At 37.7% G+C, this 25,225-nt stretch overlaps 1 protein-coding gene across 9 annotated transcripts in view; it reads left to right on the top strand.

The window, feature by feature from the left end:
- The window catches only part of CACNA2D1 (calcium voltage-gated channel auxiliary subunit alpha2delta 1), a 496,546-nt gene that overhangs the window by 381,689 nt on the left and 89,632 nt on the right, over positions 1–25,225 (top strand). For all 9 annotated transcript variants that reach the window (XM_082399325.1, XM_082399323.1, XM_082399324.1 and 6 more), the window contains one exon: positions 24,392–24,550. In XM_082399325.1, coding sequence (XP_082255451.1) covers positions 24,392–24,550 — 159 coding nt within the window. The remainder of the gene's footprint in view (positions 1–24,391; positions 24,551–25,225) is intronic.

Genomic DNA, 25,225 nt, shown 5'->3' with positions numbered 1-25,225 from the left:
ATGCAAGGAACCCTGCCAAGCTCTTTTTGAGACCTCTTTCATCTGGGCCCAGAGGAGTGTCTCCAATACAGTAATGAAGGACCTGGTCTATTAGTTTTCTGTGGCTGCTGTAACAGAATAACACAGACTGCGTAGCCTAAACTAGAGAAATTTTTCTCTCACAGTTCTGGAGGCTGGAAGTCCAAGATCAAGGTGCCGGCAGGGTCAGTTTCTCCTGAGGCCTCTTTCCTTGGCTTGCAGATGGCTGCCCTCTTGCTACCACTTCATATGGTCATCCCTCTGTGCAGACTAGGGTCTCTTCCTCTTCTTATAAGGACACAAGTCATAGTGGATTATACCCTCACCCTAATGGCCTCATTGTTAGCTTAATCACCTCTTTCAAGAACTTATCTATGATTACTGTTACATTTGGAGGTACCAGGGGTTGGGACTTCAACATAGGAATTTGAGGGGGACACAGTTCAGCTCATAACATCTGGGGAACTGCCCCCCATACCCAGATCTTTCTATGCTTTATCTGAACGTTCAGCAGTCCTTTAGCTTGTCTGCATCCTTGATATTATTAGTAAAATTTGATACTGCTTAAGAGCTCTGATTCACGTCAGTCTGATTTTGTAATCTGACCCTGTGTGTTAGCTCACGACTTACTCAACAAAATGAGAACAAGTAAAATGTAATGCTTGGTCTCTCAAATAAAATGATCAGAAAAGATAACCATTTAGTTTAATTTGTACATAAAAATATTGTTTATTACAAAGGCATTGGAAAGGTTGCTAACAAAATATTATCTTTGGCAAAGCAAAAGAGAAAGTTGTAAAAACATTAAATTCAGTACAGATTTGGCATATCTAATGAAATTTAGATAAAACCAGCAGACATTAAATATGGTTAATGTCTTAATCTGGCTTCCTCCTGATTCTTACTCATGGATTCAAGTGTAAATGGTTTTTTGGGGACAGTATCCCAGGAAACACAACCAATTAAAGGAAATTAGGCAAGGGAAGGAAGGAAGAATGCCAATTAAAAGAACTTAATTTAATTTAAAGGGATTTAATCCTATTGAGGCATCCTAGAAGCTGTATAGAATATGAACTTCAAAGTTATTCTGCCTCAAGGCCAAGTGAGCTGCGGTTTTAAGTACCAGCCTTCCATATGTGTGGGCAGAATAGACTCTGACCATAAGAGAGAGAAATGTAACAAAAAGTTGCAGGTGATGGTAGTTAGAAACCTGTCCAGTATGTCCACTGTATCCAGTTCATGATCCTTAAAGATGGCATCTAACATGTCATTTAAAGCCACTGTTTCCTTATTGATTTTCTGTCTGGATGATCTATCCATTAATAAAAGTGGGGCATTAAAGTCCCCTACTATTATTGTACTACTGTCAGTGTCTCCTTTTATATCTGTTAATATTTGCGTTATGTGTTTAGGTGCTTTATACTGCATGCATAGATATTTGCAAGTATTATATTCTCTTGTTGGATTGATCCCTTTATCATTTAAAAATTCCTGAAAATGTAACATTGTTTTTTATGAGTGGATACAGTCTGATGCCAGCATATCAGTGGACTTAGCACCATGATTCAAAGAACATACTGCATCTTGAAGGACAACATTCCTACTCAAAGACTGTCATCTGCAAGCTGGAGCTTTAGTTGCACACTTAAGAGACTATCCCAGTGTTTTGTCAGGCTGGCTGTTTCTAAGTGATGCAGTATATGGTAGACCCAGTGGGTCCTGTGGTCATTTGTTTGTTGTCGGACCTCCTTCACCATAAAATAGATTGCTTGATTTGAGGAGATATTATGTAGGATTCCATGATGGTATCCCATGATGATAAATCAGACAGTGTGTGAATCCAGAGGATTAATGATACTGCATGAGGCATTGCAAACAGGAAAGGGAAACTCTTAACTGAAACATGTATCAATAGCAAGAAAAGCAAAATTGACGCCACCCGATTCCAGAGGGATAAAATCGAATACAATCTGTTTGAAATCAAGTTGTTGAATGTCTTTTTGAAGAGTGATACTATATTAAAGACTCAGCATTGGACAGTTTCCAATGGGTTAGCCATTCACTAATGGCGATAGCTATATCCCACTTGGTGAGAAAGAGCCCATGTTTTTAGGCCCACATATATCCCCTCTTTCTCTGCTACCTGGCTGCTGCATTTATGGGCAGTTGCTGCATACAATGGACAAATCCTCCTCTCCACTCAGTTGTTCAGTACCTCCTCTGTGTGAATGTTCTCTAGTGGTGATTGATGTGAGACAGAGATCTGCACATTTCACGCCTACTCCCGTAGGTCCATCCTCATGCTTCCTCTCCAGAACTCTTTGTCTGGGGAAGGTCTTCCATTCTTGTTTCTTCAAGGGCATTGGCCAACCAGCTAAGCCATTTGCCCCTATGCAGGAGTGGTGTTGTCTTATCTCAGGCTACTTGCTCCCTCACACCAAGTTGATGACCAGGCGTTTTTTGCCTCAAGATCCATCAACATCCATCCCCTGGCATGTTCTCCCAGTATCTGCTGTTCATATTAGACAGATCTTGCATCTCTTTTGTTGAATATTCTCTTTTTCTGTTTTCCTGGAACAGAGACTATTTTTCCAGGTAGGCCACGTTGAGACCTGGTCTGTTTGTTGCCTTGAGCCATGAGGGGAGGTGAGATCAGATCTTAAAGGAGAGCATCATCTTTTATGGTCTCTAGGAATGGGAGAAGCTACTACCTTCCAAGAGGAAGAGATTACTTCTGCGTACCCAGAGGGTATAGGGGAACCTGGAAGTTCATTGTTCTCAATAGCATCTACCCATGTCCCCCTTCTACTCTTAAGATCCCATTCTTTGCCTATCAGTGCCCTGACTTTTGCATAGAAACCTGCCATGGCTGTGGGTGCGGCCTCCTTTATAGTTATTTGACCTTCAAAAGCAAATTCTGTGTCTGTTTCTAGCACACGTTGTCCTTCTCACATCAAAAAATTAGAATCTCTTTATTGGCTCCTGTATATCTTCTGGCTTTCACATTTTGCCCTTAGTTAGTAGTTGGCTGATCTGAGGTTGTCACTTTTTTCATTGAATTTAACAACCAACCAACTCCAAGCCCCTTTAATTACTGTTGTCACCATATTTCTCAAATGCTAGGTGCCTCCCCTTTATTCTGTATTGTGTTCCAGTCACTACAGGTAAAAATCTTAGCAGTTATGATGCTGTAGCCTCTGAGGGGTTTTCTTTACTCCAGTTATCACTTATATACAGCCAATTACCAGAGGAATCTTTATTGCCACATGGCTGGTGAATGATTTAATTCTGGAATCCCATCCTGACGATCTGTTTCCTAAGACCTCTGCTAGTATCAACTTATATTGTCTTTCCTCTGAAATAGTTCATGAGATAAGGATTCAGGTACAAATGGCTTATTTGGAAAGTAATTCTAAGAAAGATTGAGAGAAATGTGAGAAGTAAAGCCAAAAAAGAAGAGAACTGATAAACAGTGGGTTATCAAACAAGTTACCACTGTGAGTGAGTAGAGCTTAATCCTCTGGGCAATTCTGTGAACCAAGGTAGATTGCATGAATTGAAATTATTCTTTCCAAGGGGACAGTGTGCTGGAGTATTTGAAGTTAATGACTGCTCCCAAGGGACGTTAATTCCCCAGTGTTCCCAGGCCACCATGTGCACAAGCAAAAGGCTCCCAGAAATCTCGGACAGTTAAATTTGGGCTGATATGTGAGGAAATATGGGTGGGGCACCAGTAGCTTCTGCCTCAGTTAGAAACTGAGCAGTGCTATTGAAAAATATGCTTCAAAAGATTTTCTGACTAAACAGTAGAAATGGCTTTGAATGAATTTTATGCTTTCAACATTTAGGCAGCAATCAATGATTCTTTCCTAATTAAAATAAAAAACTTAGATGGGATTGCCTTTGAGATTCTTTTTTTTTTTTTTCACACACACACACACAAACACTGTATTTTATTTTTACAAGAGATAAATAAACTGACACCAAGCATTGTAAATGGATGACCACAACAAAAGCAACAATGATTGCAATTACCAAACACGAAACACACTCATACTATGTCATAATATTGACATTCAGTCCAGGAATCCTCCACTGTAACAGCTCCTTTACTTTGCAGTGAAAATTGATTTGTATATTTTTTGCCTCTGAGTCCTTGTGGGATTTTTTTTTTTATTCAAACAGAAAGTCACAAAAATTATAATCATCCTCATCAGTTCACTCAGTCCCATGTAACTTTTTTTTTCATCTTGATCTTTTGTTAGCACTTTTATGAATTCATCAGTTTTCCATTAGAGTTCTGAAAATGCTTATTCATTCAGTTCAGCAGTATAGTCAGTTACCAGAAACCTGTACTTGTCAGAGTCTTTTCCATGAATTCCTTGAAGATGAAACCCTTTTACAGGAACATTTTTGCAAAAGCATCAGAGTACACCCAGAACTGTCTGTAAATGACAAAAGACTTAAAAATGACCACGGTTAAAGATTTGATGAAAGTTCATAATAATGCAATTGACAAGGAAATTTAGTTATTTCTGAGATATACATTTTAAAGTAATAACTAGAATTATGACTTATAACATTATACCAGAACATATAAGATTTTTAGAAATTTCATGTAGTGTCTGAAACATTTATGTTAACATATTTCCATACAAATAACCCAAAGAAAGTTTAGTATTAGTTGTTTTTTTTGTTTGTTTGTTTTATACTGCAGGTTCTTATTAGTCATCAATTTTATACACATCAGTGTATACATGTCAATCCCAATCACCCAATTCAGCACACCACCATCCCCACCCCACCGCGGTTTTCCCGCCTTGGTGTCCATACGTTTGTTCGCCTTTGAGATTCTTAATGCCTGACAAGTTTTAAGGACCTTTGCTTCTCCTAAAAATATTATGGTTGTTAAATGTGTATTTCTTTAAAGAAAATTGTTAACTAACTTCTTAAGAAACAAAATTGCAAGGTCTTTCGTTGTGATTTCTGTGAATCAGGTTAATATCAACTTTATTGACGCATTGACAGCTCTTTGTAAATCCTTGCTGGGGCGTCCTCACTTGATGTAACTTGAATATGTGAACTGAAAGCATATAGGCAAAGTGAATATGTTGCTTGTAGAAAGAACTGGGAATGCATTTGATATGGAAGTAATGTATCTCAATGTGTCAAGTTAAAAATTATGAAAATATCTCAATTATGTATTCAGAAATAGGGGAGAAGAGTGATATTAAAAGATGAAAATTCTAAGGTGAATATTGCAGAAGATGCTTCATCATATGCTATGATGAAATCATAGTGATATCCCACTCTACTCCCAGAGAAATTTTTTACTGGTCTCAGTTCCTAGTATATTGGCTTATTTCGTTGAGGTTCATTAATTTACTTTGTGGTTTATGGTCCCTATTTACCATAAGGAGATATTTTTGTCAGCTATACTCTGATTTTTTTATTGACTATATATTTTTGTTTAATTTTGTTATTTGAGAAAAAACATTAGTACATTTTCATGGTTGAAAAGTCACTAAATGATGTTAGCTGATCATATTATTCCAGACATAGATTTACCCTTCAGAAAATCAATACGAACAAGATATAAAGTAGGTATGTGTTCATTATTTATCTAATTTGTGTATTAATCTTCAATTTAATCACATTATAGTGAATTATTAGAGTTAATTTCTTTAACACTGCTCATGAGGCAGGAACTGTTCCATGTGTTTTTCAGAGTAACTGAACACTTATTCTTCACAACAACCTTGTGAGGGAGATAAGATTACTGACCTAAATTTTATAGATAAAGAAACATAAAGTGTAGTAACTTTTCTAAGTGAGAAGCCAGGATTGGAGCACAGCTGTTTTCATTTATTAGTCTAGATTTATCCACAAAGTTATGTGGTTGGATCCTGAAGGAAAATATAAAGTAAGTTTACTAATTTTAGTGCATAATCTGATATATTTAAATAAAATTCCAAGCTAGAATTCTTAGAAATTCTAAGATAAAATATGATTAGGTTATAAAAGCAAGGAGAAATGCTTCTTTTAAATCTAAATTTATTATTAATTTTTGAAGAAGAAGGTTATTTATGTTTCAGTGGAGGACTTGTTTTAAGAAATCTGCCATGTTTTGGCTTGAAAAAGCATATATGAATTGGATTATTCTTATAATTGCAAATAAACACTTAAACATTATATCTGGATTATATGTTTTTGCTTAGGTAATGTGTCTTTTTATAAATTTATTTACTTTATCATGTGTCCTTTTGCTTCTATCAAACTACATAGATTGTTATTTACATATATATAATATGTAATGTCAACCACATCAACTTCATAATTTAAAAGAAATTCTTCATTTTTATTAGTTGGGTGAAAAAAATACCTGAAAGTATACATTTAAAGAGAATTAAAACTAACACAACATTGTAAAACAACTATACTCCAATAAAAATTAATTTTAAAACACTTAAAAGAATTAATTCTTATGTAACATTTTGGTCAAAGAAAAGTAAAATCATATTTTTGTCTTTAAAAGATAGGCCTTTCTCATTAAATAGAAATGTAATAACTTAATGATGTAGAGATTCTGTGGGGAAAAAAAAACCTTCTAATATAGTTGTAATCTCTTGGGCTATATTTGCGTGTATGCACGCAGATGTGCTTGTATATTTTTCTCTCTGAAACTGCTCGAAAGCCTAGGAAAGAAGCAATATAACTTTTAGCTTTTGTAACTTCAGGGAGGCATAATAATAAGGCACTGAGGAAACCTGGTAGTGATTCTATAATTAACTCTGACAGTAATCTTCCCACAAAGCCCTCATGCATTTCTCTTCATCCTCATAACCTTAGATCATGTCTGTCATCCAGAGTTATGATGCAGTCTGTATGAACGCTTTCCCAATGTTGCCTAGAACCATCAGACAGAAAGATCAAGCAGCTTCTCACTTTTAGGCTTATGTATCTAAGTTTCTTTATTTTTTTGAGAACGGTAATTTTTATGCTTCAGTCACACATAAAATTGTCAGAACAAATGTTGATCATTTCCTAGTGTTTCTGTAATCTCCAGGGCTGTTCTTTGTTGCAGACAGGAAGCCTGCTGTTAGGCAAAGCTTAAAGGCAGGCATAATGTAGCTGTTTTCCCACTAATCCAGTTATATACTTTGATAGAAGTAAGTGGTAGATGATAAGAGCAGCAATTCAGTCACAGCATGTTCTGATTTGCAGGCAAAATTTCAAATGTTGACACAAAGAGTGGAATTTGTTTATGAAAGTGAGGAAGTTTGACGTATTAGGAGTAAAATACTGCAAGCCAGTGGAGGATGAAAGGAAAATGTATGCTGATTATGGACAATATATGAAAAGTTAACAACTGAAGAAGATGGTCTTGTGTTTCAATAAAATCACATATTTTTATTTAAGAATTAGATGCAAATGTTAGGATTTGGTTAATGATCTTTGAGTCAGTTTTCTTGCTGGAAGCTTTCCTAACTTGTGGTCATTTTAAAATGCTATCTTTGATTATTCATCAGAAAGAAATAATCAAAATACTCCTTATAATATCTTTGCTATTAGTTGTAGGAGATAACTTTTAAAAAAAAATCAACTCTACCCCTTGCCCCAACTGTAGTCACTAAACAACAGTTCTAGAGGTGACAATCTCTAAATGCCAGTGCAAAATGAGGAGTGAGGACCCATAGCCACATAGGAGGCTGGAAGGGATGATCACGATGAAAGGATCTGGTGACATTAGTCAGGCTAAGTTCTGGTTAAGTGCCCTACTTCCCACTCTCCTCACAATCCTGCCTCTTAGATGTACTCATAGAATTGCATAGGAGTAATGCACAACCGTTGAAACTGATCTCAGGTGGCCTCGGCCTGCAGCGCCTTGAAGCAGGGTTTCAGCTCCCAGGCAGAGATTGAGGTCGGGTCGCAGCAGTGAGAGCGCTGAATCCTAGCCACTAGACCAGTGGCCAGGGACAAGGCCCTGGCCCTTCGGCTTTGCAGAAAAGAATTCCCACAAAGATGGAAAGTAGTGAAGTATTTATTAAGAGGGAAAGGAGTACAGTACATGTGGTTAGACACATGGGCGGACTCAGAGAGAGAGTCGCGCCCTTGCGGTAGTTTGAATCACTCTTTGGGGCGTTTCTTCCGGGTTTCTTTTGGCCAGTCATTTGATTTGCCTAGTTCTGAGTCCGTATTTGGTGTATCTCAGGATCCTGCCACGTGTGCCTGTGCATCTCTGAGACAAGATGGATTCTAGTGAAGAGGCCTACGGGTAGTTGACATCACTTACTATGGGGTGGCACCCCTCCCTTTTTGACCTCCAAGAAGCTTTCTAGTTGGGAGGGTCTCCTTGACTTGGAGAATGGAAATACGTGGTCTGTTATCTTCTATTTGGGCAGCGCCCAGCCTTCTCTCTCAGTTGTCCTGCTATTCTCGTCTTGGAGTGTCGGTCTACAGGGAATGAATCTCCAATTGCTGGCCATGTGGGGGGGGGGGGGTGCCCATCTGCCTCCTGCCTCAAAACTACTAGTTATGTGAGCTTATACAAGTTACTTAAGGCTTACAGATCTGTTTTCTCCTCTTTGAAATAGGCAGAACCATATTTAACTTGCCTTTAAGTTATTGAGCACTAAATGGAATAACACGTGAAAAGTGCTTATTTATTGTAATCATTTTTCTGGTTATTATTATTATTGTTGTTGTTGTTGTCATCTTCCAACACTTTTCTACCAACTGTTAGGAGACAGTTCTTCGTGAATGTGTCACATTTCTTCCAAGTCTGAGCATTAACAGTCAGTTTGCTCAGATTTATGTACATTCCAGGATAAGTAAAGATAGAGATGTCTCCTTCCCCAGAAGAGATTTACAACGCAGAGTAATTAAGATATTGTCTATCTGGAGAGGAGGATGGGCCAGCTGCCAGCTGCCCCTATATGAGATCAAGGCCTTCCTCATCTTGGGATTCCTTGCCTGAAACACACCTACTGCCTATGCAGGTGACCCCCAGCCCTCTTCCCATCCTCCTGTGGGAATTGAGTTGTGAGTGTGAGCAAAGGTGGCAGTCTGGCTCTTGGTACTGCTATTGGTATTGCTATGAGTAGTAAGCGGCCTTTTCTCTCTGACCCGAAGGGCTTGTATTTTTCTGCCAGTGTCTATGAAGCTGTAGGTGGATTACTCATTAGCTTGCAAGAAGGATAAAATCTCAGTTCTTGGCTTGACAGTTTAACACCTACTAATGTCAGAGTGGGGCTTTGTTTAAATATCGAATTGCACTGTATATGCAAGAAAGACATGATTTGGATTGTTCCTTTTCCTATGTGCTTTAAATTTCAGTTTTCTTTCTAAAATATCCCTAATGTGTTCCTAGACAAAGGCATGGTTTTCTTAGCTTAGGAACTTTCCTACTCTGCATATGATAATGAGCACATTTGTAAGTTGTGGCACAATTTAAATTTAAAAGTGATTTCTCCACCCTTGCAAAACAGGCCCTTTTGCCAGAATTCAAGTAAAATAAAAGATATTTGGCACACCAGTACAGTTTTGTGACATATGAATTCTAGGAGAGTAATTTCATTTCATGTCTTATCAAATAGTCACCCATCTAGATTTCAGGAAAACTTTATGTTGATTCATATCTCATTTATGTCAACAAACAAGAATATTGTAGTTTATGCCCTTCCTTCTTAAAGTGAGGTCTGTGGCCAAGCAGCCTGAGCAGCGCCTGGCAGCTGGTTAGAAATGCAGAATCTCAAGCTCTACCCCAGACGTGAAGAGCCAGAATCTGCATTTAGCAAGTCTCCCAGGTGATTATTAAGCAATGAGGAAATCAGGGTACCTTAGGGAGGTACTTTTAGCAAAGTCCAGCAGGCATCTGTCTGGGGCTTGTTATAACTAATCATGCATATCATTGACTTAGATTTTAAGACCTTTTATTTCATAGAATTGCTAGTTCTATGGACGTTTATGAATATTTTATTTTGCAGCCATTTGCTTTTTGTAGGGAGGTATTAAAAAAGAGCAGAAAGAAGGAGTCGAATTAAGTTCATTAAGAGAACCAGAGTTTTCTCTCTCTTATATACTTGTTTTCTTTAAGGAAAAAAAAAAATTAAATCACTATATTGTACACTTGAAGTTAACACAATATTGTAAATCAGCTATATTTCAATTTTTTAAAAAGTACTGTTAAGGCAAAAAACATTGGTGCTTCTTAGAATTATCTTCATTTAAAAGACATAAAAAATAAGACTGTGACGAAAAGAGTCTGAAATAATGGACAAATTTAGTAATTATATTACTTGCAGGGCAAGTAATCAAGGTTATTTAATTTTTTAAAATTTTATTTATTTATTTATTTATGGCTGTGTTGGGTCTTCGTTTCTGTGCGAGGGCTTTCTCTAGTTGTGGCAAGTGGGGGCCACTCTTCATCGCGGTGCGTGGACCTCTCACTATCGCGGCCTCTCTTGTTGCGGAGCACAGGCTCCAGACGCGCAGGCTCAGTAATTGTAGCTCACGGGCCTAGTTGCTCCGCGGCATGTGGGATCTTCCCAGACCAGGGCTCGAACCCGTGTCCCCTGCATTGGCAGGCAGATTCTCAACCACTGCGCCACCAGGGAAGCCCCAAGGTTATTTAATTTTTAAAAAGAGAGATTGCCAGAGGATAACTTAATTGCTTTGCAAGTATAAGGAAAGTTTATAGGAAGGTGTTGACAAGTATGATAAATATTTTTCCATTAATTACATGATGCACTAAAGATAGTTTTTCATAATTAGAAATTAGTTGTATTTGCAGTTTTTGAAATAGCAAAGTAATTCTTAAGGTGAGGCAGAGGGAATACTTTAATTTTGAATTGAACTATAGTTTTTAAAAGTACAAAAGTTATTGATTTATTTGCTGGGTCTAGAAGGTCTATGAAAAGACTTCACGTCCAGTAAACACATATGAATAACTGCACCTAACAGGTAAAATTTTTCAAAGTTCAGGGATACCTCAGAGATATTACCGGTTCAGTTCCAGACACCACAATAAAGCAAGTATCATGAACTTTTTAGTTTCCCAGTGCATATAAAAGTTATGTTTACACTAAATTGTGGTCTATTAAGAGTGCCATAGCATTGTCTTTAAAAAATGATGTACATACCTTAATTAAAAAATACTTTATTGCTAAAAATGCTAATCATCATCTGGGCCTTCACTGAGTCTTTTTTTTTTAATAAATGTATTTATTTTATTTATTTTTGGCTGGGTTGGCTCTTCGTTGCTGCGCGCAGGCTTTCTCTAGTGGTGGAGAGCAGGGGCTACTCTTCGTTGCGGTGCGCGGGCTTCTCATTGCAGTGGCTTCTCTTGTTGTGCAGCATGGGCTCTAGGTGCATGAGCTTCAGTAGTTGCAGCACATGGGCTCAGTAGTTGTGGCACATGGGCTCAGTAGTTGTGGCTTGCGGGTTCTTGAGCACAGGCTCAGTAGTTGTGGCTCATGGGCCTAGTTGCTCCGCGGCATGTGGGATCTTCCCGGACCAGGGGTCGAACCCTGGTCCCTTGCATTGGCAGGCGGATTCTCAACCACTGCACCACCAGGGAAGCCCCCTTCACCGAGTCTTAATCTTTTTGCTGATGGAGGATCTTGCCTTGATGCTGACCATTGACTGATCAGGGTGGTGATTGCTGAAGGATGGGGTGGCCGTGGCCATTTCTTAAAATAAGACAACAGTAAAGTTTGCTGGGGCGGCGGGGAGAGTGCTGTATAGATGTCATTTTATAACAAATTTCGGTCAGTGATAAAATACCTTTGTGTTTTAAGTGACCAGAGTCATTCTCACTCATATTGTCAGTATGACAGTATCTCTACTCTGCAAACACATTAGGTGTGTGTATCTTGCTCATTGTATTCTTTAGGTAAAGCCAGCCATCATCACAGATGTTCTTTTTTCAATTAGGGAAGATGTTCCAAGTACTCAGCTTCATGCTCCATGAAAATATTAAACATATTGGTCAGCTCTGCATCACAGTGTGGGTGAAGAGGAAGTGATCATAGAGTATGTGATCATTTGGTCATTTCAGTAAAGCTTCATCTTTGGGAGCTGGCACGCAAATTTCCACAGGGCTATGAGAAAAATACTTATATTAGGAATAATACTGATACAATTATTATATCTCGAGAATGATGGAGAGAAAGCTGCCCATATTTCTAGTTGGATGAGTGCTCTGGAATCAGAATTGCACACTGGTTGATTAAAAGATGGTTGAGAAAATACAAATATCAAGTTGTTATGAGCAAGGAAGCTAAATACAAATTAATTCTGAAGCAAAAGAGTAGCACACTCTCAATTGCTTGAAATTCTTATAAATGCCTATATTTAGAGAGGTTTAAAAGTTTTGTGTACCAACATGTAAATAGAATATATTAAAAAAGATACTTGGGACTTACTCAGAAATTCTTTCAAGTTTTTGACAAAAGTCAACAGACTGAATTTTGGGCATGTCATGATTCAAGTTAATGGTAATATTTGTTTAAAAATGACATTTATCAGAAGTTTTGATGGGCCATGATTTATAATTAGAGGCAAACATAAATTGTGTCTTAATAATGTTCTCAATATTTTCACTTTTTATTGATGCCATTTTCTTTTGGTATATACAGAATTTATTATTCCTATGCATTTATGTAATTCTTCCATCATAGTTAAAATTTTCAGATATAAATATGATTTTAGAATTTGAGGGGCTTTCCAAGTGATCTAGCAAAGGCTTTTATTTCAGAGAGAAAAACCTGAAGCTCAGAGGAGATAATTGAATCAGTCATGGCTGTGGGTGCTTATTACAGGCAGGGCCTGGACTAGACCTGGTTTTCCTAAACTGAATTAAAAAATAGTCAATTCTTTATTAAAATTTTTTTTCTATAGGCCAAGGAGACTGTAAGACAGCACCCAGTGTTAGGGGACAGCAACATCAATTGGAGGACAGGAGTGATCAAGTCCCAGAGTGCTATTAGCAAAGATACTTGTGGCACCTCTAACCATGGGAGGGTGACCACATGTCTGGTTTTCACTGAACAAGGATTAGTAATAGAAATTAAAATCACATTCACAATATTAGCAAAAGCCATGAATTACCTAGCAGTACTTTTACTAATATATTTAGGACGTGCATTTTATTTTATTTTATTTATTTATTTTTATTGAAGTATCTTTGATTTAAAATATTTTACCAGTTTTGGGTATACAGCATAGTGATTCAGTATTTTTACAGATTATACTCCATTAGAAGTTATTACAAGATATTGGCTATAATTCCCTGTGCTGTACAATATATCCCTCTTGCTTATCTATTTTATACACAGTAGTATGTACCTCTTAATCCCATAACCCTATCTTGTCCCTTCTCCTTCCCTCTTCCTACTGGTAACCACTAGTTTGTTTTCTATACTGTGAGTCTATTTCTGTTTTACTCTTTACATTCATTTGTTTTCTTTCTTAGATTCCACATATAAGTGATATTGTATGGTATATGTCTTTCTCTGACTTACATCACTATGCATAATATTCTCTAGGTTCATCCACGTTGCTGCAAATGGCGTATTTTCATTGTTTTATGGCTGAGTAATATTCCATTGTAAATATATACCACATCTTCTTTATATATTTGTCTGTTTATTGACACTTGGGTTGCTTCTGTCTCTTGGCTATGATAAACAGTGCTACGATGAACATTGAGGTGCATGTATCAGTTAGAATTAGTGTTTTTGTTTTTTCTGGATATATACCCAGGAGTGGAATTACTGAATCATATAGTAGTTCTAGTTTTAGTGTTTTAGGAACCTCCATACTGTTTTCCATAGTGGCTACACAAATTTACCTTCCCACCATTGAATATTATACTGACTGTGAATTTGTCATAAATGGCCTTTATTATGTTGAGATATTTTCCCTCTGTACCCACTTTGATGAGAGTTTGTATCATGAATGGATGATGAATTTTGTCAACTGCTTTTTCTGCATCTATTGAGATGATCATGTGGCTTTTGTCTTTCCTTTTGTTAATGTGGTCTATCAAACTGATTGATTTCCATATGTTGAGCCATCCTTGTACCTTGGAATAAATCCAGCTTGATCATGGTGTATTATCTTTTTTATGCATTGTTGGATTAAATGTACATTTAAAGTAATTATTGGTAGGTATGTACTTATTGCTGTTTTATTACTTGTTGTCTGGTATTTTTTTATAGTTCTACTCTGTTCATTTCTTTTTCTTTTTGCTTCTTCCCTTGTGGTTTGATGATTTTCTTTAGTAGTATGCTTGTGTTCCTTTTTTTTTTTTTTCTACGTCTATTGTTGGTTTTTGATTTATGGTTATTTTGGGGTTCATACATGTTGACCTATAACTGTATCTAGTTGTTTTAAATTGATAGTCATTTAAGTTCAGACACATTCTAAAAGATCTGCATTTTACTCCCCTCGCCCACATACTGTGTTTTTGATGTCATATTTTGCATCTTCATGTTTATCCCTTGTTTACTGTAGTTATGGTTCTTTTACAATGTTTTGTCTTTTAATCTTTATACTGGCGTATTTAAGTGGTTGATCCTCAATATGTGCAATATATTTGCATTTCATAGTGGGATTTCCCCTTTCATATAGATTCTTACTTCTTTTTCACTTAGAGAAGACCTTGTAACATTTCTTTTAGGGTATGTTTTGTATTGATGGACTCTTTTAGTTTTTGCTTGTCTGCGAAGTTCTTTATTTCTTCTTCTATTCTAAATTATAATCTTGTTGTGTAAAGTATCCTAGGTTGCACGTTTTTCCCTTTAAGGACTTTGAATATAACATGGCACTCTCTTTCGACCTGCAGAGTTTCTGCAGAGAAATCGGGTGATAGCCTTATGTGGATTCCCTTGTATGACTCTTTGTTTTTCTCTCATTGCCTTTAGAATTCTCACTTTAACTTTTGCCATTTTTATTATGATGTGTCTTGGTGTGGGTCTGTTTGGGTTCATTTTGTTTGGGACTCTCTGTGCTTCTGGATATCTGTTTCTTTCTTCAGGTTTGGGTAGTTGTCAGCTGTAGTTTCCTCAAATACATTTTAAATACCCTTTTCTCTCTCTTCTCCTTCTGGGACCCCTATAATGCGAATGTTGGTATACTTGTTGTTCCAGCGATCTCTTAAAAAGTTTTCATGTTTTTAAATTTGTTTTTCTTTTTGCTGTTCTGTTTGGGTGATTTCCATTATTCTGTTTTCCAGATCACTTATGCATTCTTCTGTATCACTTGGTCTGCTACTCATTCCTTATAGTGTGTTGGGGTTTTTTTGTTTGTTTTCTCCAGTTACTGAATTCTTTATTTTTGATTGGGTCTTTGTAGTATTTTCTAGTTCTCTGTTAATGTTTTCACTGTGTTCATCTATGCTTTCCCCTAATTCAGTTAACATTTTTATTACCAATGCTTTGAATTCTTTATCTGGTAAATTATTCCTGTTTCATTAGCTCTTTTATTCAGGGATTTTCTTTTGCTCTTCTAATTGAGAGCAGTTCCTCTGCCTTTTAATTTTGCTTAAATTTCTCTGCCTCTATGAATTAGGTGAAGCAATTACCTATTGCAGTTTTAAATGTGTGTGCTTATGTGAGAGTGTCCCTGTACAGACTGCATGTGCCCAGTGCCTTTGGTGGGAGAGCTGGATTTGATGTGGATGCAAGTAACATCTTTCTTCAGGATGTGCTGGCATCTGTCACCCTGGTAGGGGGTGGGACTGCACCCAGAGGGGCTAAAGCTGAAGCTGGGTGTGAGGCAAGACTTCCCCCTCTGCTCACTGGCCATCACTGTGCTGTTGTGGGTGGGGTCTGATCCCAAGTTGCTGGAGCAAAAGCCTTGATGGTCAGGCCTGAGTTGGTTCTGTTCTCTTTAAGTTTGTGTTGTCCTCTCTCCCCAAAAATGGGATCCTTGCCCCAGAGTGGGGGGAGTGCTGAAGCCAGGGGGGCCCATGTGAGCTCTTGGCTCATGTTGTCCACAGACAGGAGTCTGAGCTGTCTCAGATGAGCTGCCCCTTCAGGTGCCCGCAGTTGTTTCCCTTGCTCTGCTCAGACACAGCCTTGGGTGCCAGTGCCTTTTGTCCCTCACAGATGACAACAGCCCTAAGACTCTGCTGCCCCCACTCTGTGGTAGAGCCACACCACAGGGCAGGCAGGGCCCGTATGGACTCCCAGCATATACTGGGGCATGAGCTGTGATGGAGCAGCTGCCATCAGAAATCTGGGCTTCTTCTGAGGCGCTGCTTGAGTAAATGCCAACAATGGCCACTGTCAGTCCACCCAGGCTCCACCCTGGGATCGCGGCGCCTCTGTGTCCCTGTGTTGAATCTTCTTCCCAGTTGTGGCCACCCCAGAACCAGAGCCACACTGTGACATGGAATGAGCGGGGCCAGGGCGTTCTCTCAGCTCGGGCTGAGCCGGGCAGCAAGGTGGTCATGGGCCACCGGCAGCCGCTAGAGTAGTCTTCTCTTCACCCTGATTTGGGAGCAAGCCAGCGCATGCATGCACCCCTCACAAGTGACGTCCAGGCTTCCTGCAGCCCTCCTGGTCATTGCAGAGGTCCTCCCACCAGCCAAAGGGTCTCATCTCCCCCGGGCAGGACACCGGTACTGGGCTACCCCATCTGTGGCTCACACCGCCCACTCCCCAGGGAGGGTCTCCGTCTGTGGAATCTCCCTTTTCCTTTGAGTCCCCTCCCAGGGGCACAGGTCCTGACCCAATCACTTTTCTTCCCTTCCTACCCAATTACATATATATCTTTCTGATAGCCTTGGTTGTACAGGAGTCCTGATGACAGTTTCCAGTGAGAATTGTTCTACATGTCGATGTATTTTTGATGTGTTTGTGGGGGGAGGTAAGCTTCACATCCTCTTACTCTGCCATCTTGATTGATCTCTTTAGGACTTGAAGTTTAAGAAAGAGAAAAGAGGGACTTCCCTGGTGGCACAGTGGTTAAGACTCCATGCTCCCAATGCAGGGGGCCTGGGTTCGATCCCTGGCCGGGGAACTAGATTCCACATGCGTGCCGCAACTAAGACCCGGTGCAACCGAATAAATAAATAAATAAATAAATAAAATTTAAAAAAAAAAGAAAGAAAGAGAAAAGAGTGTATGAGATGTATGTATAAGAGTTGAAATGGAGGAACAGTAATAAATGTGGAATTGATGAATAATTCTTCCTGGAATGAAAAGCTGACTCATGTGAAGATACCAGTTTGTCCCAAAATTATTGGTAAATGTGGTTTTAATTTGACAAAAGACAGTTCTGAAGTTCAATAGGAAAATAGTGGTGGAAAAAGTAGCGTGACAGAGTATGGCAGCTTATTCTTCTGGCATAAATTAAAAGTGATTAGACAGCATGGAGAAGAGTCTCAGGGGTTTGGGTTTGAAGTAGAGTCCTGACCTTGGTTGTTGAGTGACTCAGAGCACTTTCCTTGACACGCTAAGCCTCATTTCCTCAGCTGTATATTGGAAACCATATTACAGCTAAGACTTTAAGCTTGGTCAAGGTTAAGTGAATTAATACATGTGATGTTCTTAGATTGGCATAGCTGTGATTTTCAGTACATGTTAGCTAATATTTTTATTATTAATATTAAAAAGTAAGAAGCTGGTGAAATAATGGGAACAGTAAAGGAATATGTATCCAAATAGTAAAGGAAATATATCCATAATCTTAATTTATTATACACAGTGGATCAGGAGCCAATAATTATTCAATAAAAGGGAAAACTGGCTATTTGAAAAAAAATTGCTTAATCTAATTGTCCCCTCATGCTATTGGGGAAAATAATTTCCACCATGACTAAACACCAAAATGTAAAACAAGCAAACAAAACCATCAAATATTAGTAGAAACTGTAGATGTTTATTTACCTGAATAATGGATGGTTTTCTAAGCATAAAAATATTTTAAGAAATCATAAAGAACAGGATCAAAAGTTAAAATTAGAAGGTAAGCAACAAACTGGAAAAAATACGACTTACAATTCACAGGTTTATATGATAATCAATACGTGAGAAAAACTTTCACTTCATTAACCACTGAGGAATTCAAGTAATTATTGAATATTGAAATATTATTTTAAATTACAGTTTAGCAAATAAAAATGTTGTGTGTCTGAGAGTGAAGTGAGACTCTCCCACATATTTAAATTGGCTCAATATATCTGGAAAGTAATTTGGCAATAGATAAAAACCTTAAAGTCATTCTTAACTAGGAATATGTACATATGCATGCGGGTAAATGCTATAAGCTATTTTCTCTGGATTTTAGAATAACCATTTTGTTTCTTTATAATATTTCCTAGTTTCCTATGAAAAATGGGAAAATCAAAATAAATAACAAGTATTTTAGTAGGAATAAAGCAACCAAGATTTTGAAGATCACAGCCTCTGTTCACTTTCCTTTTATTTTCCTTCATTGCCATCTGGTGTCCAAAATGTAGATCGCTTCTGATACCACAATTCGTAACTACTGCCTGATATGCAAAATTGTTTGCAGTTTATTTAACTTAGATAATCCATTTAAATTACTTTATATAATATAAATTTGTTATATAAATTATTTACAGTAGTTAATTATGTAAAGTAGTTTACTTATATTTTATAATTTAAAAAAATACGCATGTTCCAAAGCAGGCCAGTCTGAATTTGAGTTGTTTTTGCTGATCATCTATACAGCGTGAGCCCATAATTTTACACTGTATTTCTTTTTCATGGCAAAAAAAAAAAATAGAGTTTGAAATACATGGATGAGGTGAGGGGGTGGAAATTAAGGACATACTGTGTGGTCAGACAAAGATTAAATGGGCCACTTTTTCTCTGCAGTTCCAAGTGGAAGAATATCACCTTTGGATTTATTTTGCCTTTAATTCTTCAACAGTCTAGGGGAAAACTACTTGAGCCCACCAACCTCTTCAGTGGGAGCCTTGGTACTCCATGAAGGTGTATTATAGGTGCCATTTCTAGACAAGGTTGCTTTTCAGGAACTTGATGCTTCTTTGACTTGTGTATATCAAGGCAATGTCAGCATTTCAGCATTTGTATCTCAGGTTAATCCAATGAGCAGCAGAACCTCCTCTCTCAGAAATATTTTGTGGATGATTTCTTATTTGGCACAGGACATCAGAACAAAAAATAGACCTTGCCTTTACAAAACAAAGAGTTTAAGTTATTTCATTTGAGAAATTAACAATTTGTTTGGGTCTTAAATTATCTTTTAATTTGATATGTGTACTTGATTGTGGTATTTAATAGAAAGGTTCATTGGAAGCATTGAAATTTACTGTTCATGGTATTCCCAGAGACTGTTTCAAGAACTAAATTAATGTTTGAGGGCCACTTGTACCATCCCAGTAGTGAACTTTATTTAAGGGTCACTAAAGCTGATATTGTTTATATGAATCTTTCTCATGAATCTAGGAATCTATTCTTATTTCTTATGAAGTATACTAATGTTCTTACTAAAATAATTTTTAAAACAATAGAGTTGCAGTTGATTTAACATTTACTATGTGCCAGGCTCCATGCCAGGTGTTCTGCATACATCTTCATTTGGATATTTTAATAGTGTCTTTTTGGACAGAGTATTTATATTTTTAAATGTACAAATTTAACAAGATATTGCAGAACTAAAATACAGGTTCTATACTTAGAAGCCTTTAGCTAAATTATTGATCACTATTTGTGCACTGTCTTCTAATTTTCTTAAACTCCATACATTCATTCAGTAAATATTTATTTTGTATGTTTATTGTACACCAATTATATGGATACCTATTAATATGTCAAGTACAGTGGTGGGATGGCTATTTTCTTTTTTGGCCATGGCTTTTAATCCAGTCAAAGAGTATATAAAGATATCATACAAAGAAATATAGAATTATGACTGTGATGTAGTCCATAAAAAAGATATATCTAGGCCTATGAAACTTTTAATGGGGTGATTTGACCTAGTCAGGTAAGATCATGAAAGCCTTTTATAAGGAAAGAATGTTGAGGTTAGTGGGACAAGTGTTGTAGGCAGAAGGAGCAGGGTATGTGGAAGAGGAAAACAAAAGAATGTTCAAATGCTGGGGCAGAGATAGAAATCCCTCCTCATTGCTACCCCAGATGCTCACGTTAACCCACACACCTTCCTGTCTCAGCGTGCTAGCAGAGATTTTTCTCAGCATTTCTGATAAGGGACCTACTTGGTTGAATTTTCTGGGATTGGGAAAGGAATGAGTGTGACGTTAGTTTGGATTTGGGGCTCTGTAAGATTAGTTAAGTATACATATTTAAAAGAAGTATTTTCTTAAGAGATTATAAAAGCAGGGCTCCTTAAATCTATTTTCAGTCACCATGTAGTATTTCAAAGCTGTATAATGCTATATTATTAGACTTTTGCCCTAAGTGGTGGTTAATGTATTAAATATGTGGTTTATAAATTACAGTCTGGACACATGTCACCAAAGACTGTAATTTCAGTTTGTGAAAGTAAATCTGTTCTTTTTTTTTTTTTTTTTCTATTCTAAAAGCAAGTGAGTCTAAGATGTCTGTGAAATATATACTTACCTAAGTCAGAACTTTTCACATTTCTCATTCCTTTCTTGGAGAATAAGATTTGCCATAGGGACTTATACTTTGTGAGTTATTCCTTTCTCTGCATTATTTATGAGTTTTGTTATGAGTATAATTGTAGTATTTCTGTTATACACCACTGAATTTGTATTTAATGAATTGAATTTACATTTAATCAGTTTGTATTAAAGTGACTTAATGAGATGCTTCACTCTTCTGTGTTAAAAGCAGGTTAAGGCCAACCGAAAGACTCTGGGCAATACATGATTCAGTGTTCATTTTCTGCATAACTTGTAATTTTATCAAGTTTCATGATTTAATTAAATCACATAATAACATTTCCTGTAATCATTTCTAATGATTCTTTAAGGTCAGATGTTTTACCGTTAATGTATTGGCAATCTATTTTTTATTTTTACTTTATTTTTTTACTTTCTAACACGGGAATTCTCACATTCTTTTTCTTTTAAAACGGGATGTGTAGCATAAGATTGTGTCAGATTATCAAATAATGGCGGGGGGGAAGAGGCAGTGGTATTCGGATCTGAAGATACTGACTTTTCAATGATTGACTTTATTGAAAACAAGTATATTGGAGCTTTGTTCTCATATATATGATGTACCCAAAAGTAATGTTCAAAGTAAAAGTGAGAAAGAACTCAATATTTATCTTTGCAAGACATTTTGCTTCCTGTTTTATCTATACTCTCTCCAAACCTTCCACCTCCTGTTTTACTTTATCCTGATGACCTTGCTTCATGGTCCACTGGAGACAAAAGCCACAGGCAATAATAACATTTCCCCACACCAAATCTCTGTACACCCAGCGGCGGGACTCAGCCCTCGCTCTTCTTTCCCAGAACAATGAAGTGGATACATGGTTTCTTACAGGCTTGTTCCTCTGGGAGCCTCTGTATCCCGTCCTTCCCCATCTTCACAAGAGCTTCGTTTTTCACCTCTGTTCTGTTGCCTGCACCGTTTTCTTCCTTCTCTCTTCAAGATAAATCCTCTCTTGCTCTAGTGACCCTTCACTTTAAAGAAGCCTCTCCTCGACCCCAGTCCACCCCTTCAGGGACCACCCTGTTCATTCTCTGCCTCCCAGCCGAGGTGCTCTGAAGACTTGCCTCTGCACGGGCTAATCCCTCCCATTGTTCAGCGCGCTCCATCGGGTTCCACCGCCCCCCACCCCGCCCCCCGACCTCCAGACGCTGCCTGTGTAACGCGGATGAGCGCGGTGGGTGCTTTTAAGCCCTCATCTTTCCTGTCTCTGCCCCGCAGTGTGTTCTTCTTGAGACTGTTTTCCTCTCATCATCTAAGACAGTCCAGTCTCCTGACTTCCTTCCTGCCTCCAGGGGATCTTACTCCTGCTCAGTTTTCTCAGGGACCCCCTCCTCTGCTTCACTTTTATTCGCATGGTTTTAAACCAGATTTCTCTGCTGAAGCTTCCCGTGTTTTTTATATTTAATCCAGACTTCTTCTGAGCCTCTTGCTTTCAACGTTATGATTTCTTGACATCTTCATTTGCGTATCTCACATACTGAAATCTCACCCGCACTTGAACTGTGTGCTTCTCTCCCCTAATCCTCAAGTGTCCCTGAACCCATCCCTCCTCCGGCCACGCAGATGCCCATGTCAGAATTCTCTTCTTACTCAACGCAGACCCAGTGCACCATCACAGGCTAGTGATTCTTTCTCCAAAATAGGTTTTGAACCCCTCTTTTCGGACCATCTCCATGAATAACAAAGCCACTTTGTCTGTTCAGCTGGGTTACCGCAATAGCCTCCTAATTATTTTCCATCCTTTGAATTTTGCTCACCTTACATCCAATTCCTAAGCGAGCTGTTAAAGTTCTAGATTAAATTATTTTGCATTTGGCTTAAAACCTTTCGTGACTGGCCGTTTGACAGAGAATACATGCCTAATTGTTTAGCATTTCCATTAGACCCTGCCTCCGTCCCTGAGCTTATTTTATGGCATTAGTCCTCATATGAAACTGAGCTAAACTCTCCATCTTTGTTTCCCTAAGAGGCTTCTTTTCTTTTTGTCACATCAGGGCCTTTTTACGTGTTGTTCTATCTGCCTGGAATGTTCTTCCTCCATAGTCTTCAAGGAAACATTTCTGTGGAATCACAGGAAATGCCATTTCTTAGGGAATTTTCCCCCCAACTTCTTACAGTCCGAATCAGAACCCATTCTCCAGATATTATCTCTTAGAAATGAGGATTATATTGCTTTACATAACTCATCATGATTTATTGTAGTATGTTGAGAGGCACTGCGGGAGTAGTTAAAATCCCAGACTCTTGCTACAGTGCTAGTCTGAATCCTGACTCTCTTGTTACTTATTTGTTACGTGACTATGGACAAGTCATTTAACTATGCTTAAGGTTTCTCATGGGTAATAATACTACTTACTTGCAGCGCATTTCCAAAGAGGAAATGATTAGTATTTGTAGAGCAAATAGTCAATGCAGCACAAAGTAAACACGTATAAGTGCTTACATACATGTATATATGTGTGTGCATAACTTCCCTCATGTCTGAAGGCACAGAGCTCTCACCTACCACAACTCTGGACATATAACAGGCCGCCAATGAATATTTGCTTAACGGATTGATGAATTGTACAGTGTACCTTATCACTAGGCTTCAGGGATCTTCAGAGAAAAAAGAATGATGCATTATATTTACAAGAATAGATAATCACTTATGTAAAAATATATTTTGGCTTGTGATCCACCTATTAAAATCGTTATGTGCTTTTGATCTGAGAATGTCTTCAACATTTGATCTGGCCAGCCCCTTTCCTCTTAGCAAGTATGTTTTTATTATCATTCTCATTTTGCAGATGTGACAGTCTAGGCCCCAGGAGCCTAAGGGGCTTGTACACGTAGCAGAGTTAATAAATGATAGGACGATCCCATTCATTTTAGCGCCCTGATCTTCTTGCTGGAGTCCTATTCTTATCTTTTTGGAAATATCCAGTGAACTGTGTGAATACTTTTTATACGGGTGCTGAAATTACTTTGGTGATCATTCTTAAATTTTCAATTTGGGGCAGATATTATTGGAGTTTGTTTTCTCCTCCTACAGACTCTTTGTTGTTCAGGCCCTTGTCACTCACAGCAATAACTCTGCCATGACCTGCTTGCCCTTTCTCTTGCCTCTGTGATCCCACTGCATTCCCTGTATAACCTCTAGAGTGATAGTTCTGAAAGACCACTCATTGTTCTTGAGTCTTTCAGATTACTTGCCTGTTTTAATCCCCATGGGAAGACTACCATCAAATTTCAAATTTACTAAACGTCTGTTCCTGACATTCTGTGTACCACTTTTCCATTTAGCGTTTCCTCATGCGAGGCAAGTAAAATGCTCAGTTTCTCCCTGTATTCTGTGCAGGCATCATCATATCATTTCTGCATTCTGAATATATTTCATTGTTTGTTGAGAGTTTTGTGGTTTGTTTTTTTTTTTTTTGGAATCTAAATGCTCATAAAATTTGAGAGCTGGGAGGGACCTCACATAACTCAAATCCCAAATTTATAATCAGGGAAACCAAGCTAGGTTCAGGAAAGTGTCAATAAGCGACAGGCTAATACAGTAGGGGTTGGGCTGTGGATGAAAATTACTGTTTGATCTTTAGTGCACTTCTGTTACCAATCTACTCACTTTTCTTTCTGAAAGAGAAAGCAATGCAGAAGGATTGAGAAGTATAACACAAATTCAGTAAAAGTTACATGATTGATTTTAATGTTGGTTTATGCATTTACCTTTTTATCTTTTGCAGTTTAACAGCAATGCGCAGGATGTAAGCTGTTTTCAGCACCTCGTCCAAGCAAATGTAAGAAATAAGAAAGTGCTGAAAGATGCAGTGAATAATATCACAGCGAAAGGAATCACAGATTATAAGAAGGGCTTTAGTTTTGCTTTTGAACAGCTGCTTAATGTAAGTATTAATACTACCCCCTTTTGTCTTTTATTATTGAATTGTAGGATCTGAATTTCAGTATCCTGGTAGTTACAGTTCTGTAGGGTTAGATAACGGTTCTGTTTTTCATTCGTTTAGAAAGCAGATGTGTCTAGGAAGTAGAAATGTTTGAACATTTTTTATTTTTAAATCCAAAATTCAGAAGGTATACAAAATGTAGATTTTCTTTTTCTTTTAGATCTTTTCTTCTACCCTCTTTTTTCAAACTATGTTTAAAAAATACATTTGTAAGGTAATTATTTAATTTAATTTTGAAGAAGCACTGGAAACTTAGTTGGCACATTTAGAATATCATCTCTTTTCTCTTATCTCAATTAGTACTGTATTTATTTGGAAACTCGTGCTCTCAATCATCAAATGGTTTCTGGAAATATTTCAGTTTTAAACATCTAGTTTGAGTCTTCAGGTTGTTCCTAAATGTACAGAAAGGTACAAATGGTTAACATCAAGGTAGACAGGAAGAGCAGAAATTCCTTCCAAAGAGAAAATTCCCTTGAATGAATCATGGATGTCTATAGTTAGGCTTTTAGACTCTGGCACACCTACTCCCTGTCCCATATCATAACAATATTATAACATGAATCTCACACTGCGGACTAGTATTTTCACATGGCCGTGTTGTCTGTTTCATTT

The sequence above is a fragment of the Balaenoptera borealis genome (genome assembly GCF_965194805.1).
Source record: "Balaenoptera borealis genome assembly, chromosome: 7".
Lineage (NCBI taxonomy): Eukaryota > Metazoa > Chordata > Mammalia > Artiodactyla > Balaenopteridae > Balaenoptera > Balaenoptera borealis.
Note: the sequence above shows the minus strand (reverse complement) of the source record. Positions and strands in the feature narration are given on the sequence as shown.